Raw genomic sequence first — 18,087 nt, forward strand, 5'->3', positions numbered from 1 at the left:
TTGATTGCTTCTCCTTAGTTCTGGCTGCTGGATATGGCAGGCTGAGCCAGGAGATAGGCCCCAAACGTTTCTCCAAGGTCTACGGAGCTAGGGTGAGGGCCTGCTCTTCCCGTCCACAAATCAGGCACAGGCCCTTGGTCTGGGAAGACGCCAGACCAAGTGCGCAGTCCTTGGTCAGCTAAGTTGCAACTTGGGGGCCTGAGTTCTGCTCTCACTCACGCTCCCTACCAGCGCCCCCCGTGGTGCGCACCTGGAGTCTCCCCCGCCCCCGCACCTCCTGCCCACCCCGCCCCGGCCCCCAGGACAGCCTAGCTCCTGCCGCATGCGCACTTCAGCTGACCCAACCCCCAGCAACCGATGATAAACCCCCAGAGAGCGTGTATCCGGACTCTAGTCCTGACCCGACGCCAGAGTAGGCCTAACGGTGCCACATCGCGGGCCGCCGCTTCTAGCCCTGAGTCCAGAGCCGGGGTCTCGGGAGATCCAGGACAGCCTCCGCTGCAGGCACAGCCTCCTCGACAGCGGTCGGAACATGAAGCCTCAGCCGCAGCGTGGCCACAATGCCGATGCCAACACCGACGCGGCCGTCGCGGGCTTCCTCAGGCTGGGGGTCAAGGAGAATCGGGAAGAAGCTCACGGTCAGTGGCAGGCTGGGCGCTCGGTTCACAGGGTTCCTGGAAACGAATTTCCCTAGGGAGGGGCGAGCGGGAGGATTCCTCCTCAGACGCGGCGGGTTCCTGCCTCTTCCTCAGCGGGCTCGCTCGACGGCCTGATCTTTGGCTTTGGGTTTCTTGTCTTGCAGAGGCCGAGCCCGCGAAGGTCTCGCTTCCTGGAGAGAGGGGAGAGGAGCCGAAGGCTCAGTCCGAACCTGAGCAGGGAGCAGCCGCGGAGGGGAAAGAGGCGGGATATGAAGAAGGAGAAGAAAAGGAAGGCGGCGATGTGGGCGCGGGAGATGCGGGCCCCCCGGATGGGGAAAGCCGCGAGGCCAAGGCTGAGGTAGAGGCTGAGGCGGGCGCGGGCGGCGGCGAAGACGGAGAGAAGGGCGGGGAGGAGCAGCGCCCGGGAGCCGCCGTCGAGGTTCGGAAGGCGGCAGACAGGCGCCACCGAGTCTCCCGGCACACCTTCACGCTGGAGCAGCTGCGGGAGCTGGAGGGAGTTTTCCACCGCACTCCGTATCTCGATGCGGCCATGCAGTAAGCGGGCAGCTCTGGGGGCGCCGGCTGAGGCGAGCGGGTCCCTGTCCTCAGCTCCGGAGTTGAAAACCCCGGGGCCTGGGGCGGGGGCGGGGGCTCCTCTGCCCGGTGGGGATGGAGGCAGTATTACGGTGGGGAGTTTGAATAAGTCACGTGGGGAAACTGTCGGCCCACAGTTAACAAATGAGTCGCCTGAGGCATGGTGGAGTACGTGCGCGGTTGGATTCTACTTTGATTTGAAATATTCGTCATCAGTTATTCATGGATTATATTTGCATTAACGTAAAGACTACATTGAACGTGAAAGTGAAAGTGAAAGTCGCTCAGTCGTGTCAGACTCTTTGGGACCCCATGGACTGTATAGTCCATGGAATTCTCTAGGCCAGAATACTGGAGTGGGTAGCAGTTCCCGTCTCCAGGGGATCTTTTGAACCCAGGTCTCCCGCATTGCAAGAGGATGCTTCACCAGCTGAGCCACCAGGGAAGCCCAAATACTACATTGAAAGAAAAGTGAAAGTGAAGTCGCTCAGTCGTGTCCGACTCTTTGCGATCCCATGGACTGTAGTCTACCAGGCTTCTCTGTTCATGGGATTTTCCAGGCAAGAGTACTGGAGTGGGTTGCCATTTCCTTCTCCAGGGGATCTTCCTGACCCAGGGATCGACCCCAGGTCTCCTGCATTGCAGGCAGACGCTTTACCCTCTGAGCCACCAGGGAATCCTACGTTAAAAGATCCTTTATCTTAATTACTGAATTTTTAGTTACCCTTAAAGTTTGTGCCTGAGGTAGAATTGTCCCTAAAGCAAGCTACAGGGTGGAGAATGAATGGATTGCTGAGTGTCTGTGAATGCAGATAAAATTTTAAAAGCTATCATTTACGTTGCGCTTACTGTGTTAAGCACTGGTCCTAAAGGGTTTTCTACAGATTGTCATTGACTCTTCACAACCCTATGTGAATGTGGTAGCTACTGTTTTTTATCCCCGCTTCACCTGTTAAAAAACTGAAGCCCAGAGACGTGAAGAGACTTGCCCAAGATCCACACAGCTGGGATGTGGCTGAGATTTGATCTTAGGAGGCTGTTCAGTAGGCAAGGCCAGAGGTGATGGTGTGTTGGTCCAGGTGGTGGTAATGGATAGAAGTGAACAGGTTAAAGAGGTATTTAGAAGGTAAATTGATAGCAGTTCATGGTAGTTTGGACATAGGAGTAAAAGGAAATGATTAAGAAAAAGATCTGAATTTCTGATTTGCCCAACTGAATGGCAGGTGGTATACTCACTGAGCTAGGGCATATTGAAAGAGTGACAGAAATTTGCAAGAGACAGAGAAGGACTGATTGGAGAGGCTGTAGGCAAACCATATCATGGAAACCTCCATGGTGGTAGATGATTTATTGAGAAGGGATGGTGAATAGCATCAACTTTGGCTCAGTATTTTCTGTTCAGTTTGTTCAGATTACTCCAAGTTCGGTTGGCTTTTGCTGTGTGATAATTCTAAGAATCAGCCCAATTTCTCCCTTTCTCAAGTGTCAAACTCAAGATGCCCCTTGATTTGGGTGTCTAGAACTGCCTATATCTCATTTATACCTTTTGACTGCCTTCACCCAGGTCCCCCACCTGACTCCCTCTGGTAAGCACCAATCTAATCTCTCTTTTTTTAGTTTGTTTCCTTTTGAAGTATAATTGACCTACAACAGTATGTTAGTTCCTGTTCTACAACATAGTGATTCATTATCTCTATACATGTAAAAATGATCACCATGAGTCTGTCACCATAAAAGATATTCTGTAATTATTGACTATATTCCCCACACTGTACATTTCATACCAGTTATTCATGTATTTTTCAACTGGAAGTTTTTACCTCTTAATCTCCTTCACCTATTTCTCTCCTCCCCCCACCCCTCCTTTCAGACAACCACCTGTTTTTTGTTTTTTTTTCTCTGTATATATAATTTTGTCTCTGTTTAGTTACATTTGTTCATTTGTTTCATGTATTAGATTCCACATGTAAGTGAAATCATACAGTGTTTGTCTTTCTGTGTCTGACTTATTTCACTAAACATAATACTCTCTAGGTCCATCCACATTGTTACAAATAGCGTAATTTCATTCATTTGTATGACTGAGAAGTATTCCATTGTATATATATATATATACATACCACATCTTCTTTATCCATGTATCTGTTACTGGGCACTTAGGTTGCTTTCATATTTTGGCTGTTGTAAATAATGCTGCTGTGAACATTGAGGTGCAAATATCATTTTGAATTACTGTTTTCGTTTTCTTTGATATTTACCCAAGAGTGGAATTGCTGGATCGAACGATAGTTCTACTTTTAGTCTTTTGGAGAAACCTCCATACTGTTTTCCATAGTGGCTGCACCAGTTTACATTCCCACAGTGTAGGATTCCCTTTTCTCCACATCCTTGCCAACATTTGTTATCCTTTTGATGATAGCCATTTGACAGGTATGAGGTGATCTCATTATGGTTTTGATTTGCGTTTCTCTGACGATTAAAAGTGTTGAGCTTTTTGTTTTTTTTTTTCATATGTCTGTTGGCCATCTGTGTATCTTCTTTGGCAAAATGTCTATTCAGGTCTTCTGCCCATTTTTGCATCAGGTTCTTTGTTTTTTGATACTGAGTTGTATGAAGTGGAGTGAAAGTCACTCAGTCGTGTCCGACTCTGTGACCCCATGGACTATACAGTCCATGGAATTCTCCAGGCCAGAATACTAGAGCGGGTAGCCTTTGCCTTCTACAGGGGATCTTCCCAATCCAGGGCTCGAACCCAGGTCTTCTGCATTGCAGGTGGATTCTTTACCAGCTGGGCCATACAAGGGAAGCCCAAGAATACTGGGGTGGGTAGCCTATCCCTTCTCCAGCAGATCTTCCCAACCCAGGAATAGAACCAGGGTCGCCTGCATTGCAGGCGGATTCTTTACCAACTGAGCTATGAGGGAAGCCCGACCTGTTTTTGTAAAAATTGGATATTAAGTCCTTGTCAGTAATATCCTTTACAAAAATTTTCTCCCATCCAGTAGGTTGTCCTTTTGTTTTGTGTATGGTTTCCCTTGCTGTGCAAAAAGCTTTTAAGTTTAATTAGATCTCATTTGTTTGTTTTTGCTTTTTTTTTTTTTTTTTTTGGCCTTAGGAGACAGATCCCAAAAAGTATTGCTGTGATTCATGTCAAAGAGTGTTCTGCCTGTTTTCCTCTAGGAGTTTCATAGTATCTAGTCTTACATTTGGGCTTCCCTGGTGGCTCAGAGGTTAAAGCGTCTGCCTGAAATGCGGGAGACCTGGGTTCGATCCCTGGGTCGGGAAGATCCCCTGGAGAAGGAAATGGCAACCCACTCCAGTACTCTTGCCTGGAGAATCCCATGGAGGGAGGAGCCTGGTAGGCTTACATTTAGGTCATTAATCCATTTTGAGCTTATTTTTTAATGTTCTGTGAGAAAATGTTCTAATTTCTTTTACATGCAGCTGTGCAGTATTCCTAGCACCACTTACTGAAGAGACTGTTTTCCCTGTTGTATATTCTTACCTGCTTTGTCATAGATTAATTGACGATAAGTACTTGGGTTTATTTCTGAGCTTTCTAGTCTGTTCTCGTGATCTGTGTGCCTGTTTTTAATGCCAGTACCATATTGAGTTTTTTGTTTTTTTTTTTTGCTACACCCCATGGCATTCAGAATCATCTCTGACCAGGGATCGAACCCAAGCCCCCTGTAGTGAAAGGGCAGTGTCAGGTGTCTTAACCACTGGACTGCCAGGGAAGTGCATTGATGACTATAGCTTTGTGGTATAGTCTGAAGCCAGGGAGTGTGAAACCTCTAGCTTTGTTCTTTTTTCTCAAGATGACTTTGGCCATTTGGGGGTCCTTTGTGGTTTCACATAAATCTCAGGATTATTTATTCTTTGGGTGAATTTATTGTTGGGTAAACAATGTCATGTATTTCACTTTTTTGTAGGTTCTTTTTGTTTTTTTAATTATTTCTTATTGGAGTATAGTTGCTTTACAATGTTGTATTAGTTTCTCCAGTAAAGCAAAATGAATGAGCTATACATATACACATAGCCCCTCTTTTTTTAAATTTCCTTCCCTGTCATGTATTTTGATAGGGCTTGCATTAAATCTGTAGATTGCTTTGGGTTGTATGGATATTTTAGCGATATTAATTCTTCCAATCCAAGAACATAGATTATCTTTCCATTTCTTTGTATAATTTTTAAATTCCTTCAGCAGTGTTTTATAGTTTTCAGAGTATAGGTCTTTCACTTGGTGAAAGTTTATTTCACTTCCTTTGGTGAAACCAAACCTCCTTGGTTAAGATTATTCTTAGGTATTCTTTTTAATGCTATTTCAAATTTTACTCTTTTCAATGCTATTTTAAATGGGATTGTTTTCTTGCTTTCTCTGATAGCTTATTATTAAGTGTATAGAAAAAAAGCAACACATTTCTATATATTAATCTTGAATCCTGAAACTGTACTGAATTCATTTATTAGTTCTAATAGATTTTTGGTGGAGACTTTAAAGTTATCTTTTTTAAAAAATTGAGGAATAGTTGATATACGATATTATATGTTTTAGGTGTACAACATAGTGATTCGCAATTTTTAAAGGTTGTACTCCACTATAGTTCTTATGAAATACTGGCTGTATTCCCTGTGCTGTACAAGGTATCCTTGTAGCTTATTTATTTTATACATAGTAGTTTGTACGTATCAATCCACTACCCCTATCTTGTCCCTCTCTCCTGTCTCTCCTCACTGGTAACCACTAGGTTATTCTCTATATCTGTGAGGCTTCTTTTTTGGTTATATTCAATAGTTTGTTTTCAGTTTTAGATTCCACATATAAGTGGCATCATACACCATCTGCCTTTCTCTGTCCTACTTATTTATTTCACTGAGCATAATACCCTCCAAGTCCATCCATGTTGTTGCAGATGGCAAAATTTCATTCTTTTTAATGTTGAGTAGTATTCTGTTGTATGTATATACCATATCTTCTTTATCCATGCCTATGTTGATGGACACTTACGTTCCTTTCATATCTTGGCTGTCGTGAATAATGCTGGTATGAACATTGGGGTGCATGTATCTTTTGGGGTTAGTTTTTCTTTTTTTTTAGATATATACCCGGGATTGAAATTTCGGGGTCATACGGTAGTTCTGTTTTTAACTTTTTGAGAAACCTCCATACTGTTTTCTACAGTGGCTGCACCAATTTGCATTCCCACCAACAGTGTGCAAGTGTTCTCTTTTCTCCACAAGCTTACCAACATTTGTTATTTGTAGTCTTTTTGATGATAGCCATTCTGACATGTGTGAGGTGATATCTCATTGTAGTTTTGGTTTGCATTTCTCTTGTGATTAGTGATGTCTGTTTTATTGAGGTGTAGTTGATTTCAAATATTCTATTAGTTTCAGATGTGCAACATACGGACTGAAAATTTTTATAGATTATTCTTCATTTAAAGTTATTATAAGATATTGGCTGTATTCCTGCTGCTGTAAAATAAATACATCCTTTTTAATTTTCCCATTCAGTTTCATTACTAGTAATTGATCTGTTCAAATTTTCTATTTCTTCTTGCTCCAGTCTAGGTAGACTAGACATTTCTAGGAATTTGTTAATTTCTTCTAGGTTATCCATTTTACTGATGTCTAATTAATTGTTCATAGTAGTCTCTTATGATCCTTTGTATTTCTGTGGTGTTGATTGTAACTTTCTTTTTCATTTCTGATTTTATCGATTTGGACCCTCTTTTTCTTGATGAGTTTGGCTAAAGATTTATTAATTTTATTTACCTTTTCAAAGAATCAACTCTGATTTGCATTGCTATTTTATATATTATAAAATATATTTCATTTATTTCTTCTCTGATTTTTGTGATTTCCCCCTTGTACTAACTTTGGGCTTTGTTAGTTCTCCTTTTTCTAGTTCCTTTAGGTGTGCAGTTAGGTTGCTTATGTGAGATTTTTCTTATTTCCTGAGGAAAGCTTGAATTACTACAAACCTCCCTCTGAAAACTGCTTTTAGTGCATCTCATAGATTTTGGATTATTGTGTTTTCATTTTCGTTTGTTGCCGTTTTTTTTTTTTTTTTTTCCTTCAATGACTCATTCATTGTTCGGTAGCATTTTGTTTAGCCTCCATGTGTTTGTGTTTTTTTAAGCTTTTTTCCTTGTAGTTGATTTCTAGTCCCACAGCATTGTAGTTGGAAAAGATCCTTGATACCATTTCAGTTTTCTTAAATGTACTGAGACTTGTTTTGTGGAGAATGTTCCGTGTGCACATGAGAATGTGTTCTGTTCAGTTCAGTTCAGTTGCTCAGCCGTGTTTGACTCTTCGCAATCCCATGGACTGCAGTACGCCAGGCCTCCCTGTCCATCGCCAACTCCCGGAATTTACTCAAACTTACGTCCATTGAGTCGGTGACGCCATCCAACCATTTCATCCTCTTTCATCCCCGTCGCCTCCTGCCTTCAATCTTTCCGAGCATCAGGGTCTTTTCCAATGAGTCAGTTCTTCCCATCAGGTGGCCAAAGTATTGGAGTTTCAGCTTCAGCATCAGTCCTTTCAATGAATATTCAGGACTGATTTCCTTTAGGATGGGCTGCTTGGATCTCCTTGCAGGCCAAGGGACTCTCAAGAGTCTTCTCCAACATCACAGTTCAAAAGCATTGATTCTTCTGCGCTCAGCTTTTATCATCCAACTCTCACATTCATACATGCCTACTGGAAAAACCAGAGCTTTGACTAGATGAACCTTTGTTGGCCAAGTAATGTCTCTGCTTTGTAATACGCAGTCTAGGTTGGTCACAACTTTTCTTCCAAGGAACAAGCGTCTTTTAATTTCATGGCTGCAATCACCATCTGCAGTGATTTTGGAGACCCAAAAAATAAAGTCTGCCACCATTTGCACTGTTTCCTCATCTATTTGACATGAAGTGATGGGACCAGATGCCAGGTTCTTAATTTTCTGAATGTTGAGTTTTAAGCCAACTTTTTCATTCTCCTCTTTCACTTTCTTCAAGAGGCTCTTTATTTCTTCTTCACTTTCTGCCATAAAGGTGGTATCATTTGCATATCTGAGGTTATTGATATTTCTCCTCGCAATCTTGATTCCAGCTTGTGCTTCATCCAGCCCGGTGTTTCTCATGATGTACTCTGCATATAAGTTAAATAAGCAGGGTGACAATATACAGCGTTGACAAACTCCTTTCCCAATTTGAAACCAGTCTGTTGCTCCGTGTCCAGTTCTAACTGTTGCTTCCTGACCTGCATACGGATTTCTCAGGAAGCAGGTCAGGTGGTCTGGTATTTCCATCTCTTGAAGAATTTTCCACAGTTTATTGTGATCCACACAGTCAGAGGCTTTAGCATAATCATTAAAGCAGAAATAGATGTTTATCTGGAACTCTCTTGCTTTTTTGATGATCCAACGGATGTTGGCTCTTTGATCTCTTGTTGGAAGTTCATCATTCATGCACTGTTGAAGCCTAGCCTGGAGAATTTTGAGCATTACTTTACTAGCGTGTGAGATGACTGCAATTGTGCGGTAGTTTGAGCATTCTTTGGCATTGCCTTTCTTTGGGATTGGACCTTTTCCAGTCCTGTGGCCACTGCTGAGTTTTCCGAATTTGCTGGCATATTGAGTGCAGCACTTTCACAGCATCATCTTTCAGGATTTGAAATAGCTCAACTGGAATTCCATCACTTACACTAGCTTTGTAGGAAGCGATGCTTCCTAAGTCCCACTTGACTTCACATTCCAGGATGTCCGGCTCCAGGTGAGTGATCACACCATCGTGGTTATCTGGTGCCCACTCCTCCCTGTCCCTCCCCTGCTTGCTAGTGGGGGATGTGAGCATCTGGGCTGTTGCACCGCTGGGAGTTGCTGTTGGGCACATAATCTGTGGGTTTTGATTATTCATTTATTTTTCCTCCCGGTTATTTTGCCCTCTGAGATTCCAAGGCTCGCCACAGACCCGCCGGAGAGAGTATTTCCTGGTGTTTTGAAGCTTCTCTCTTTTTTAAGACTCCCTTGCCTGGCCGGATCTCCATCCCTACCTCTTTTGTCTCTCTTTTTATCTTTTATATTTTGTCCTACCTCCCTTTGAAGACAATGGGCTGCTTTTATGGGTGCCTGATGTCCTCTGCTAGCATTCAGAAGTTATTCTGTGGAATTTGCTCGGCTCTCAAATGTTCTTTCGATGAATTTGTGGGGGAGAAAGTGGTCTCCCCGTCCTATTCCTCCGCCATCTTAGGACCGCCCCCTCTAATTTTCTTGAAGAGAGCTCTAGTCTTTCCAGTTCTATTGTTTTCCTCTATTTCTTTGCATTGATTGCTGAGGAAGTCTTTCTTATCTCACCTTGCTATTCTTTGGAACTCTGCATCCAAATGGGTATATCTTTCATTTTCTCCTTTGCCTTTCCCTTCTCTTCTTTTCATAGCCTGTTTCTAAGGCCTCCTCAGACAACCATCTTGCCTTTTTCATTTTTTTGCCTTAGGGATGATCTTGATCCCTGCCTCCTGTACAATATCATGAACCTCTGTCCATATAGATCTTCAGGCACTCTGTCTATCAGATCTAATCCCTTGAATCTATTTGTCACTTCCACTGTATAATTGTAAGGGATTTAATTTAGGTCATACCTGAATGGGGTAGTGCTTTTCCCTACTTTCTTCAATTTAAGTCTGTATTTGCCAATAAGGAGTTTATGATCTGTGCCACAGTCAGCTCCCAGTGTTGGTTTTGCTGACTGTATAGAACTCCTCTGTCTTTGGCTGCAAAGAATATAATCAGTCTGATTTTGGTATTGCCCATCTGGTGATGTCCATGTGTAGAGTCTTCTTTTGTGTTGTTGGAAGAGGGTGTTTGCTATGACCAGTGCATTCTCTTGGCAGAACTCTGTTAGCCTTTGCCCCGTTTCATTCTGTACTCCAAGGCCAAATTTCACTGTTACTCCAGGTATCTCTTGACTTTCTACTTTTGCATTCCAGTCCCCTATAATGAAAAGGACATCTTTTTTGGGCTGTTAGTTCTAGAAGGTCTTGTAGGTCTTCATAGAACCATTCAACTTCAGCTTCTTCAGCATTACTGGTCAGGGCATGGACTTGGATTACTGTGATATTGAATGGTTTGCCTTGGGAATGAACAGAGATCATTCTGTTGTTTTTGAGATTTAATCCACGTACTTCCTTTCGGACTCCTTTGTTGACTGTGATGGCTACTCCTTTTCTTTTAAGGGGTTCCTGCCCACGGTAGTAGATATAATGGTCATCCAAGCTAAATTCACCCATTCCAGTCCACCTTAGTTCACTGATTCCTAAAATGTCGACATTCCTAAAACGTCAACATGTATTCTGCTGCTTTTGGATGGGATGCTCTATCAGTCCATTAAGTCTAATATGTCATTTGAGGTCAGTGTTTTCTTATTGATTTTCTGTCTGGATGATCTGTCCGGTGATGTAAGTGGGGTGTCACAGTCCTGAATATCATGTTTACTGTCAGTTTCTCCTTTATGTTTGTTAGTACCTACTGTACTCAACATAGGTGCTCTTATGTTGGGTGCCTATATATTTACAGTTGTTACATCTTCTTGAGTTGATTCTATGTTCGTTATGTAATGTCTCTCTCTTGTTATGGTCTCTGTTTGAAAGACTAGTTTATCTGATACAAGTGTTGCTACCCCAGCTTTCTTTTGATTTACATTTGCATGGGATACCTTTTTCCATCCTCTCACTTTTTGTCTGAGTATTTAGATGTGAAGGGAGACTCCTGTAGGCAGTGTGTATGTGGGATTTGTTTCTGTGTCCAGTCAGCCAGTCTGTGTGTTTTAATTGAAGCATTTATTCCATGTATATTTAAAGTAATTATTGATAGGTATATATTTTCTGCCATTTTGTTAATTCTTTTCTTTTTGTTCTTTTCTTCTTCTTTGCTCTCTTCCTTTGTGATTTGATGGCTTTCTTTAGTGTAATGTTTGGATTCCTTTCTCTTTTGTTGTATGTGTGTCCATTATAGATTTTTGGTTTGTGGTTACCATGAGGTTTATATAGCTAGTGTATTCGGTTATGCTTACATATACATATGTTTGTATATGTATTCTCTTCCACATTCTTTTCCATTACAGTTTATTATAAGATACTGAATAACCTTCCCTGTGCTATGCGGTAAATCCTTCTTGTTTATCTATTTTATGTATGGTTGTGTGCATCTGTTAATCCCATACTCCCAATTTATTCTCTCTCCTCAGTAACCATAAATTTGTTTTCTACCTCTGTGAGTCTGTTTCTGTTTTGTAAAAGAGTTCATTTTACTGTTTTTTGATACTGCATGTAAATGATATCTTATAATGTTTGTCGTTGTTGGAATTAATTCACTTTGTCTAACACTATCCAGGTGCACCCACATGGTCACAAATGGCAGAATTTCCTTCTTTTTATGGCTGAGTAATATTCCATTGTATATACATACCACATCTTTATCCATTCATCTGTTGATGAACACTTAGAGTGCTTCCATGTTTTAGCTGTTGTAAACAGTGCCACTATGAACATCGGTGTATGTGTATCTTTTTTAATTAGAATTTTGCTCTTTTCTAGATATATGCCCAGATGTGGGAAGAGCAGTGTTAAGAATCTTTTCATGTGCTTGATGGCCATCTATATGACTTCTATGAAAAAATGTCTGGGCATAATTTCCAAACTACAGAAATAGCTCATACAACTTAATAACAACAGCAACAAAAACCCAACCCAATCAAAAAAGGGGCAGAAGACCAAAACAGAGATTTCTCCAAAGAAGACACGTCTGTGTGTGCGCACATTTGTGTCCAACTCTTTGTGACCACATGGATTCTTGTCCTGGGGCTACAGTCCCATACATTCACAATGAGTTGGACACGATAGAGCACATATGTGCCCACACACGCACACATGTCTTCTTTGGAGAAATGTCTATTTAGGTCTTCTCATTTTTTTGATTGGGTTGTTTTTGTTGTTGTTATTGAGTTGTATGAGCTGTTTGCATATTTTGAAAATTTAGCTCATGCCGATTGCATCATTCATGAATACTTTATTCTATTTTGTAAACCTGTGGACTTTCGTTTTCTTTATGGCTTCCTTTGCTGTGTAAAAGCGTATAACTTTACTTTTTATTCTTTTTTATTTGTGTTAATAGCCTTTTATTTTTTGTTTAGACAAGTTCTTTTAACATTTCTTGTAAAGCATGTGTTGTGCTGTTGAACACTTAACTTTTACTTGTCTCTAAAAGTCTTTATCTCTTCTTCAACTCTGAATGATAGCTTTTCCAGGTAGAGTATTCTTTGCTGTAGATTTTCCCCCTTTGGTCACATTAAATACACTCTGTCACTTCCTCTGGTCATCAGAGCTATATGCTCCAGGAGTGCTTTCTATATGGGCTGCATGAGCCCTTCCATTGTGGTGGGCTGAGTACCATGGGTGGACCCCTGGTCTGGTGGTTACCAGGCATTGCCTAGTGCATAGGCTGCTGGCCCACCGGTGTTTGGGGCTGGGTCCTGGGACCTCTGGTGGGCAAGCGTGGTTCTTGGGTGACTGGGGACTCAGAAGCTCCTATGGCAAATGACTTGTTGCTGAGTGAGGCTGTGACCCTGCCTGGCTAGCGGCTTGGTTTGGGGTGTGCCAGGATTAGTGCCAATAGACTGGGGGGAGGGCTGGGTCACAATACTAATAATCTAGAGGGAGGATTTCAAACTGGCCCTTGCCAGCAGCAGAGTGCTCACGGTCCAACAAACACCTTAAAATGGCTGCTGCCAGCATCTGTGTCCCCAGGGTAAGCTGTAGTTGTTTCTTGCCTCTTCAGGAGATTCTCCAGATCAACAGGTAGGTCTGATCGAGGCTCCTTTCAAATCACTGCTTCTGCCCTGGGTCCCGGAGCATGTGACATTTGGGGTTCACCCTTTCAGACTGGAGTCTCAGTTTCTCACAGCTCCTGGATCTCCTGAAAGGAAGCCCTGCTGGCCTTCAAAGCCAAATGTTCCGAGGGCTTATCTTCCCAGCTCAGGACCCCAGGCTAGGAAATCTAGTGTGCTCAGACACCTTGCTTTTTGTGGTGAATCTCTTCAATTATAATTAAGTAAGTAAGTAAGTGACATCGCTCAGTCGTGTCCGACTCTTTGGGACCCTGTGGACTGTAGCCTACCAGGCTTCTCCGTCCATGGGATTCTCCAGGCAAGAATACTGGAGTGGGTTGCCATTGACTTCTATCCTCCTGTATACTGGTTGCCTGGTGGCTCAGATGGTTAAGAATCCACCTGCAATGCAGGAGACCTGGGTTTGACTCCTGGGTTGGGAAGATCCCCTGGAGGAGGGCTTGGCAATCCAATCCAGTTTTCTTGCCTGGAGAATCCCCATGGACAGAGGAGCCTGGTGGGATCCAGTCCATGGCGTCCCAAAGAGTGGGACACAGCTGAGCGACTAAGCCCAGGACATATGGGTTGCCGACCTGTGGGTGTGAGTCTTGACTATACCCCTTCTCCACCCTTCCTGTCCATCTTATTGTGTCTCCTTCTTCATATCTGTAGTTGTGGAAGATCTTGTCTGCTCATCTTTCAGGTCATTCTCATCAATAACTTCTCTGTATATAGTTGTAATTTTGGTGTGCCCAAGGGAGGAAGTAAGCTCAGAGTTTTCTTACGCTGTTATCTTGGCTACTCTCTGAGTAAATATCTTAAATAGTGAGAAATGTACAACATACATTTCATTTCATGCATAATGTCAAGTGCTGAATATTTGTAATTCTTCCCCCTCAGACAGGAGCTTGCAAGACGCATGGGAGTGACTGAAGATAGAATGCAGGTGAGTAAACTGGAAAAAAGCAGTTTGGCGTAACAGCCATTCTAAAACCCACTTCGGGAACTGGATACCTTGTCCTGGACATTCTCAGATTGGTTTGTTTTTGTAGCCTTCACTATGTTTGGAAAGTAAGATTGGAACTTCTGGACTTTGGGGCCAGAATAGATACCTCTTCAGTAAAGTAAACTCTTTCTAACACTGATATCCTTTAGGGGGCAATTCTCTGTGGACTCATGTTGGGACTGAGTCTGACTTGGGAATTATTCAAATTAATGCACCAAATAGCTGGGTTTTAAGGGGGTCCACCCCTTGAGTGGCAACTCACTCCAATATTCTTGCCTGGAGAGTCCCCATGGACAGAGGGCCCTGGTGGGCTACAGTCCATGGGGTCACAAAGGGTCAGACACGACTGAGCGAGTAAGCATGCAAGGGGGTCCATGTATAGTAAATTTTTTAAAATATTTAAGCCAGGCATCAGCTCTTTCTGCAAGGAGTGAATTTTCAAATATTTAGGCATTTCGATAAGGGAATAATTCACCTCAGGACGCAACATATGAGCAACAAACGTACGTTTAGTTTAGCTGAGACTGATGGGGAGGGGCATGATTTAAAATTCCAAGTGCCGGATCCTCCTGCTGTTGTTTTTGTGTGTTTGGTAGAGCAACGCAGGAGACACAAGAGACGTGGGGTCCATCCCTATTTTAGGAAGACCTCCTGGAGTAGGAAATGGCAACCTGCTTCAGTATTCTTGCCTGGAAAATACCGTGGACAGAGGAGCCTGGCAGGCTCTGTGGGGTTGCAAAGAGTCAGACACAACTGAGCACACACATACTCACACTCACAACAGTGTAGAGTTTCAGCTGTAAATTTTAATTTTCTCAAATTGTTTGAAGTGCAGCCTGAAAACATTGCTAACATAGAAGGTTGTGCATTATGTTGGAGATGAAGGAAAGGTTTGCAACCCTTAGGAATTTGTTGAAATATATATATATATATATATATATATATATATATATTTTAAGTTGAGTCTTTGAAAATTGGGCATTATTACTATATTTATTGGAGATACTGCATATATGTAACATTATGAAACTACCCGATGTATGAGTGAATATTATTTTGAGCAATTTCTAATGTGTAAGGATTTTTTTCTGCCCTTTTCATACTGTTTTCAGGGATTGGTTTTGAAGAATTTCTCCCTGATGGCCCATGGTCCATGGCTCTCAGCCAGTAGTTTACTTGTGTTAATTTGAAGTACTTGCCCATTTACTTGGTACCTCCAGGCACAGAAACTGAATATTTGTTCTTTGAACAGAGTAAGTTGTATCAAGGGAATATTTTTTCAAAGTAGAAAATTAAGAAAGGAAGGAAGAAAAATCAGGAAGGTTTTATTATTCGCTTTGCTGCCGAGCCCCTGTGTGAGGGCAGTGAAGGATGCGGGCTGCAGACCTGGTCGGGGTGGGGGTGGGGGTGGGGATGTGGGTGGGGGTGGGGGTGGGAGTCTGCAAAGCAAGGCTGGGAGCCTAAGGCCAGGGGCTGGGCTCACAGTCAGGTCTGGCCAGGGCTTGGGAGGCCCCGTCCTCTGCTCTCTCATGAAGGCAAAGCAAGCTCACTGGGAGAGAAAACCTGGTGACATGCTTCTCCAGGGTTTACATAGTGGTCTCTTAATGGAGTTCTGAAGGGGAACAGGACCCACAGGAAACAAATAAGGGAAAAGAGAGAATGTTCCCATCTATTTCCAAATTCTATGGCACGAACTTCCCAAAGAAATATTTAATGCACACCTCCCCTTGTTTTCACATACAGCAAGAGTTACTCTATGAAAGCAATACAGGGAATATGGAAGTAGTAGCCGCCAGCACTTCAGTTAGCCAGTTTTGCATTTTGTTTATCTTTATGCAGATTTGATCCCTGGTACACTCTATCCCCCCACCTCCAAAGTGAGCTTTATTAATGTGGCTCCTTAAGACTACCTATTCATGCATCAGAAGGGCCCCGATACTAAGATGGGAGAGGAAAAATGAGGCGATAGAGAGAGGAGGCCTTTGGTTTCATGTAAAACTTGAAGAGTGAAAACATCCAAAAACATTAAATATGATGTAATTCCAACAAGTGGGATGCTGAGGGAGCAGTGGCACCCACAGCACAGGTTTTTCTTTCAGTTGTTGAAAGTTGGCTCATATTTCGGAAGGAGCCATTTGGTGAATCCTGACCTACGTGTTTATCAATTCTCTTCCTAATATGCAGGTTGCATGCTCTTGAGCCTTAATCCTGAGGGAACAATGAGGCTCTCCTGGTTGAGAGGCAGCGCCTAGAGAGCAGGGCTATGGGGCACGAGAGACTCTGGTCCAAGGTCCTGCAGCCGCACCCAGAGCAGAGGGAGCTGACTGGGTCCTGAGCCTGGGCAAATTTGGAGGGCGGGGCAGGGTGGAGAGTGCAGAGCTGAGAAAGGCAACAGTGGTTGCGTCCTCCCCGCCATCTCTTGGCCGGCCGAGATTTTAAGAATGTTAGTCACTTTGGGCCGACTTTGTTTCACGGACAGAGGAGCCTGGCAGGCTGCAGTCCATAGGGTCGCCCAGAGTCGGACGGACTGAAGCCACTAAGCAGCAGCAGTCTAAACCTCTGTGATCTGCAGTCTGGTACTGAGGCTGTGTCCAGGGCTTCCACTCCACTGGTGTCAGCAGACGAGCCACAGAGTCCCTGGGCCCCCACGACCAAACCTCACTGGCAACACCAGCTCCGTCTCTATAACCGTCGCAGCAGTCCCTGAGGACAGCTTTTATTTACAAACCCAGCCCATGCCTATTGATTATTTACTGTGCACCAAAGATGGGTCATTCAAAATGGGTCCCGTTCCTCTCAGTATGATTTTAAAAGGCACCCACTTTATCATGTGCTCAACTTCCCCCATCACGAAGGTGCGCCTGCCTAGTGAGTGGCGTTAGTGGCACGAATAGTAATAGGTGGGAGGAGAGACAAGGCGAGAAGCCAGTCCAGAGCCAGGCACATCATCAGTGCTCACTTGCTGGGGGTGGGGGGTAGGGGGGCTGATGGGACGGCCTTTAAGTAAATGTCCTAAAAAATTTTAACCAGAAGGAAATAGCTTCTTCTCCTGGTGTAGTTTCCCATCTTCAAGTCACCAAGATTTCCCTGCTCCGTTTTTTCCTGTCTGACATTAACTGGTCCATGTACTAACCCAGCCCCCTTTTTCTCTCTGACTGGAGGTGTGGTTTAATCATAGAAGGGCCAAGTGGAGGAAATATCAGAGAGCACTGAGGTTCAGAGATGCGCCGCCCCTGCTCCCGGCCCACCGTGTGGTCAGCAACAGGGGTGGACCCTGCAACACCGTCCTCGTTCAGGAGCCGGATTGGGTCTGGGTCCCTCTGGAGCCGATACCCCTGGACGTGATGCCCTTGCCGCCCGTGCCCCCCTTGATGCCACCCGTGCCACCCTTGATGCCCATGCTGCCCTTACCCCCTCTGTTTCTGCCTCCCCTGCCCTGGATTCTACCAGCCTCCATTCACTCCGGCTGCCCTCACGGCCTTGCCTGGTCCCCTACCACCGGTGGCCTTTCTGTAGCCCCGTTTCCTCTTGAATGGTCTCCATGACAGCTTTGTCGAAAGTGCCTTTGAGCCAGATTGAAGTTCCGATACCTCAGCATCAAGCACACAGGGCCCGCCAAGTGCCTGCCATGTGTCTTACATACACATGCTGAGTCACTGACCCACTATTTTAGGGCCCGTTTTCTGTGTTTTCAATAAAGTAGTGAATTCTCTGCATATTTGTTCTGTGTGTCACATGGGGTTAGTGCATCTGATGGAAACTGCTGCTCCACAGTCACCATCAGTAAGCCACACACATCTCTGAAGTTTCCCAGGTGCCCAGGAGGGGTGTACCGAGACCCATCCATTCGCTTCCACCCTCATCTCCAACACCCGTCCTTCCCCCACCCTGCACCACTGGGACCACCTAGATGTGCAAGACGGGTCGCTTGGGTCTCCAAGGAAGGAGAGTGTGTTCCCAGAGGCAAGGACCCCAAGGG

At 44.0% G+C, this 18,087-nt stretch overlaps 1 protein-coding gene across 1 annotated transcript; it reads left to right on the top strand.

Moving 5' to 3' along the window:
* Positions 1–305: 305 nt before the first annotated feature.
* LOC101902430 (homeobox protein ESX1) lies at positions 306–17,824 on the top strand. Its single transcript, XM_024988643.2, has 4 exons — positions 306–638; positions 803–1,193; positions 14,003–14,048; positions 17,270–17,824. Exons 1-4 carry the CDS (start codon positions 533–535, stop codon positions 17,651–17,653), a joined length of 927 nt encoding a protein of 308 aa, XP_024844411.1. The 5' UTR covers positions 306–532; the 3' UTR covers positions 17,654–17,824.
* Positions 17,825–18,087: the final 263 nt, after the last annotated feature.

This window comes from Bos taurus, chromosome X (assembly GCF_002263795.3).
Source record: "Bos taurus isolate L1 Dominette 01449 registration number 42190680 breed Hereford chromosome X, ARS-UCD2.0, whole genome shotgun sequence".
Taxonomy (NCBI): Eukaryota; Metazoa; Chordata; class Mammalia; order Artiodactyla; family Bovidae; genus Bos; species Bos taurus.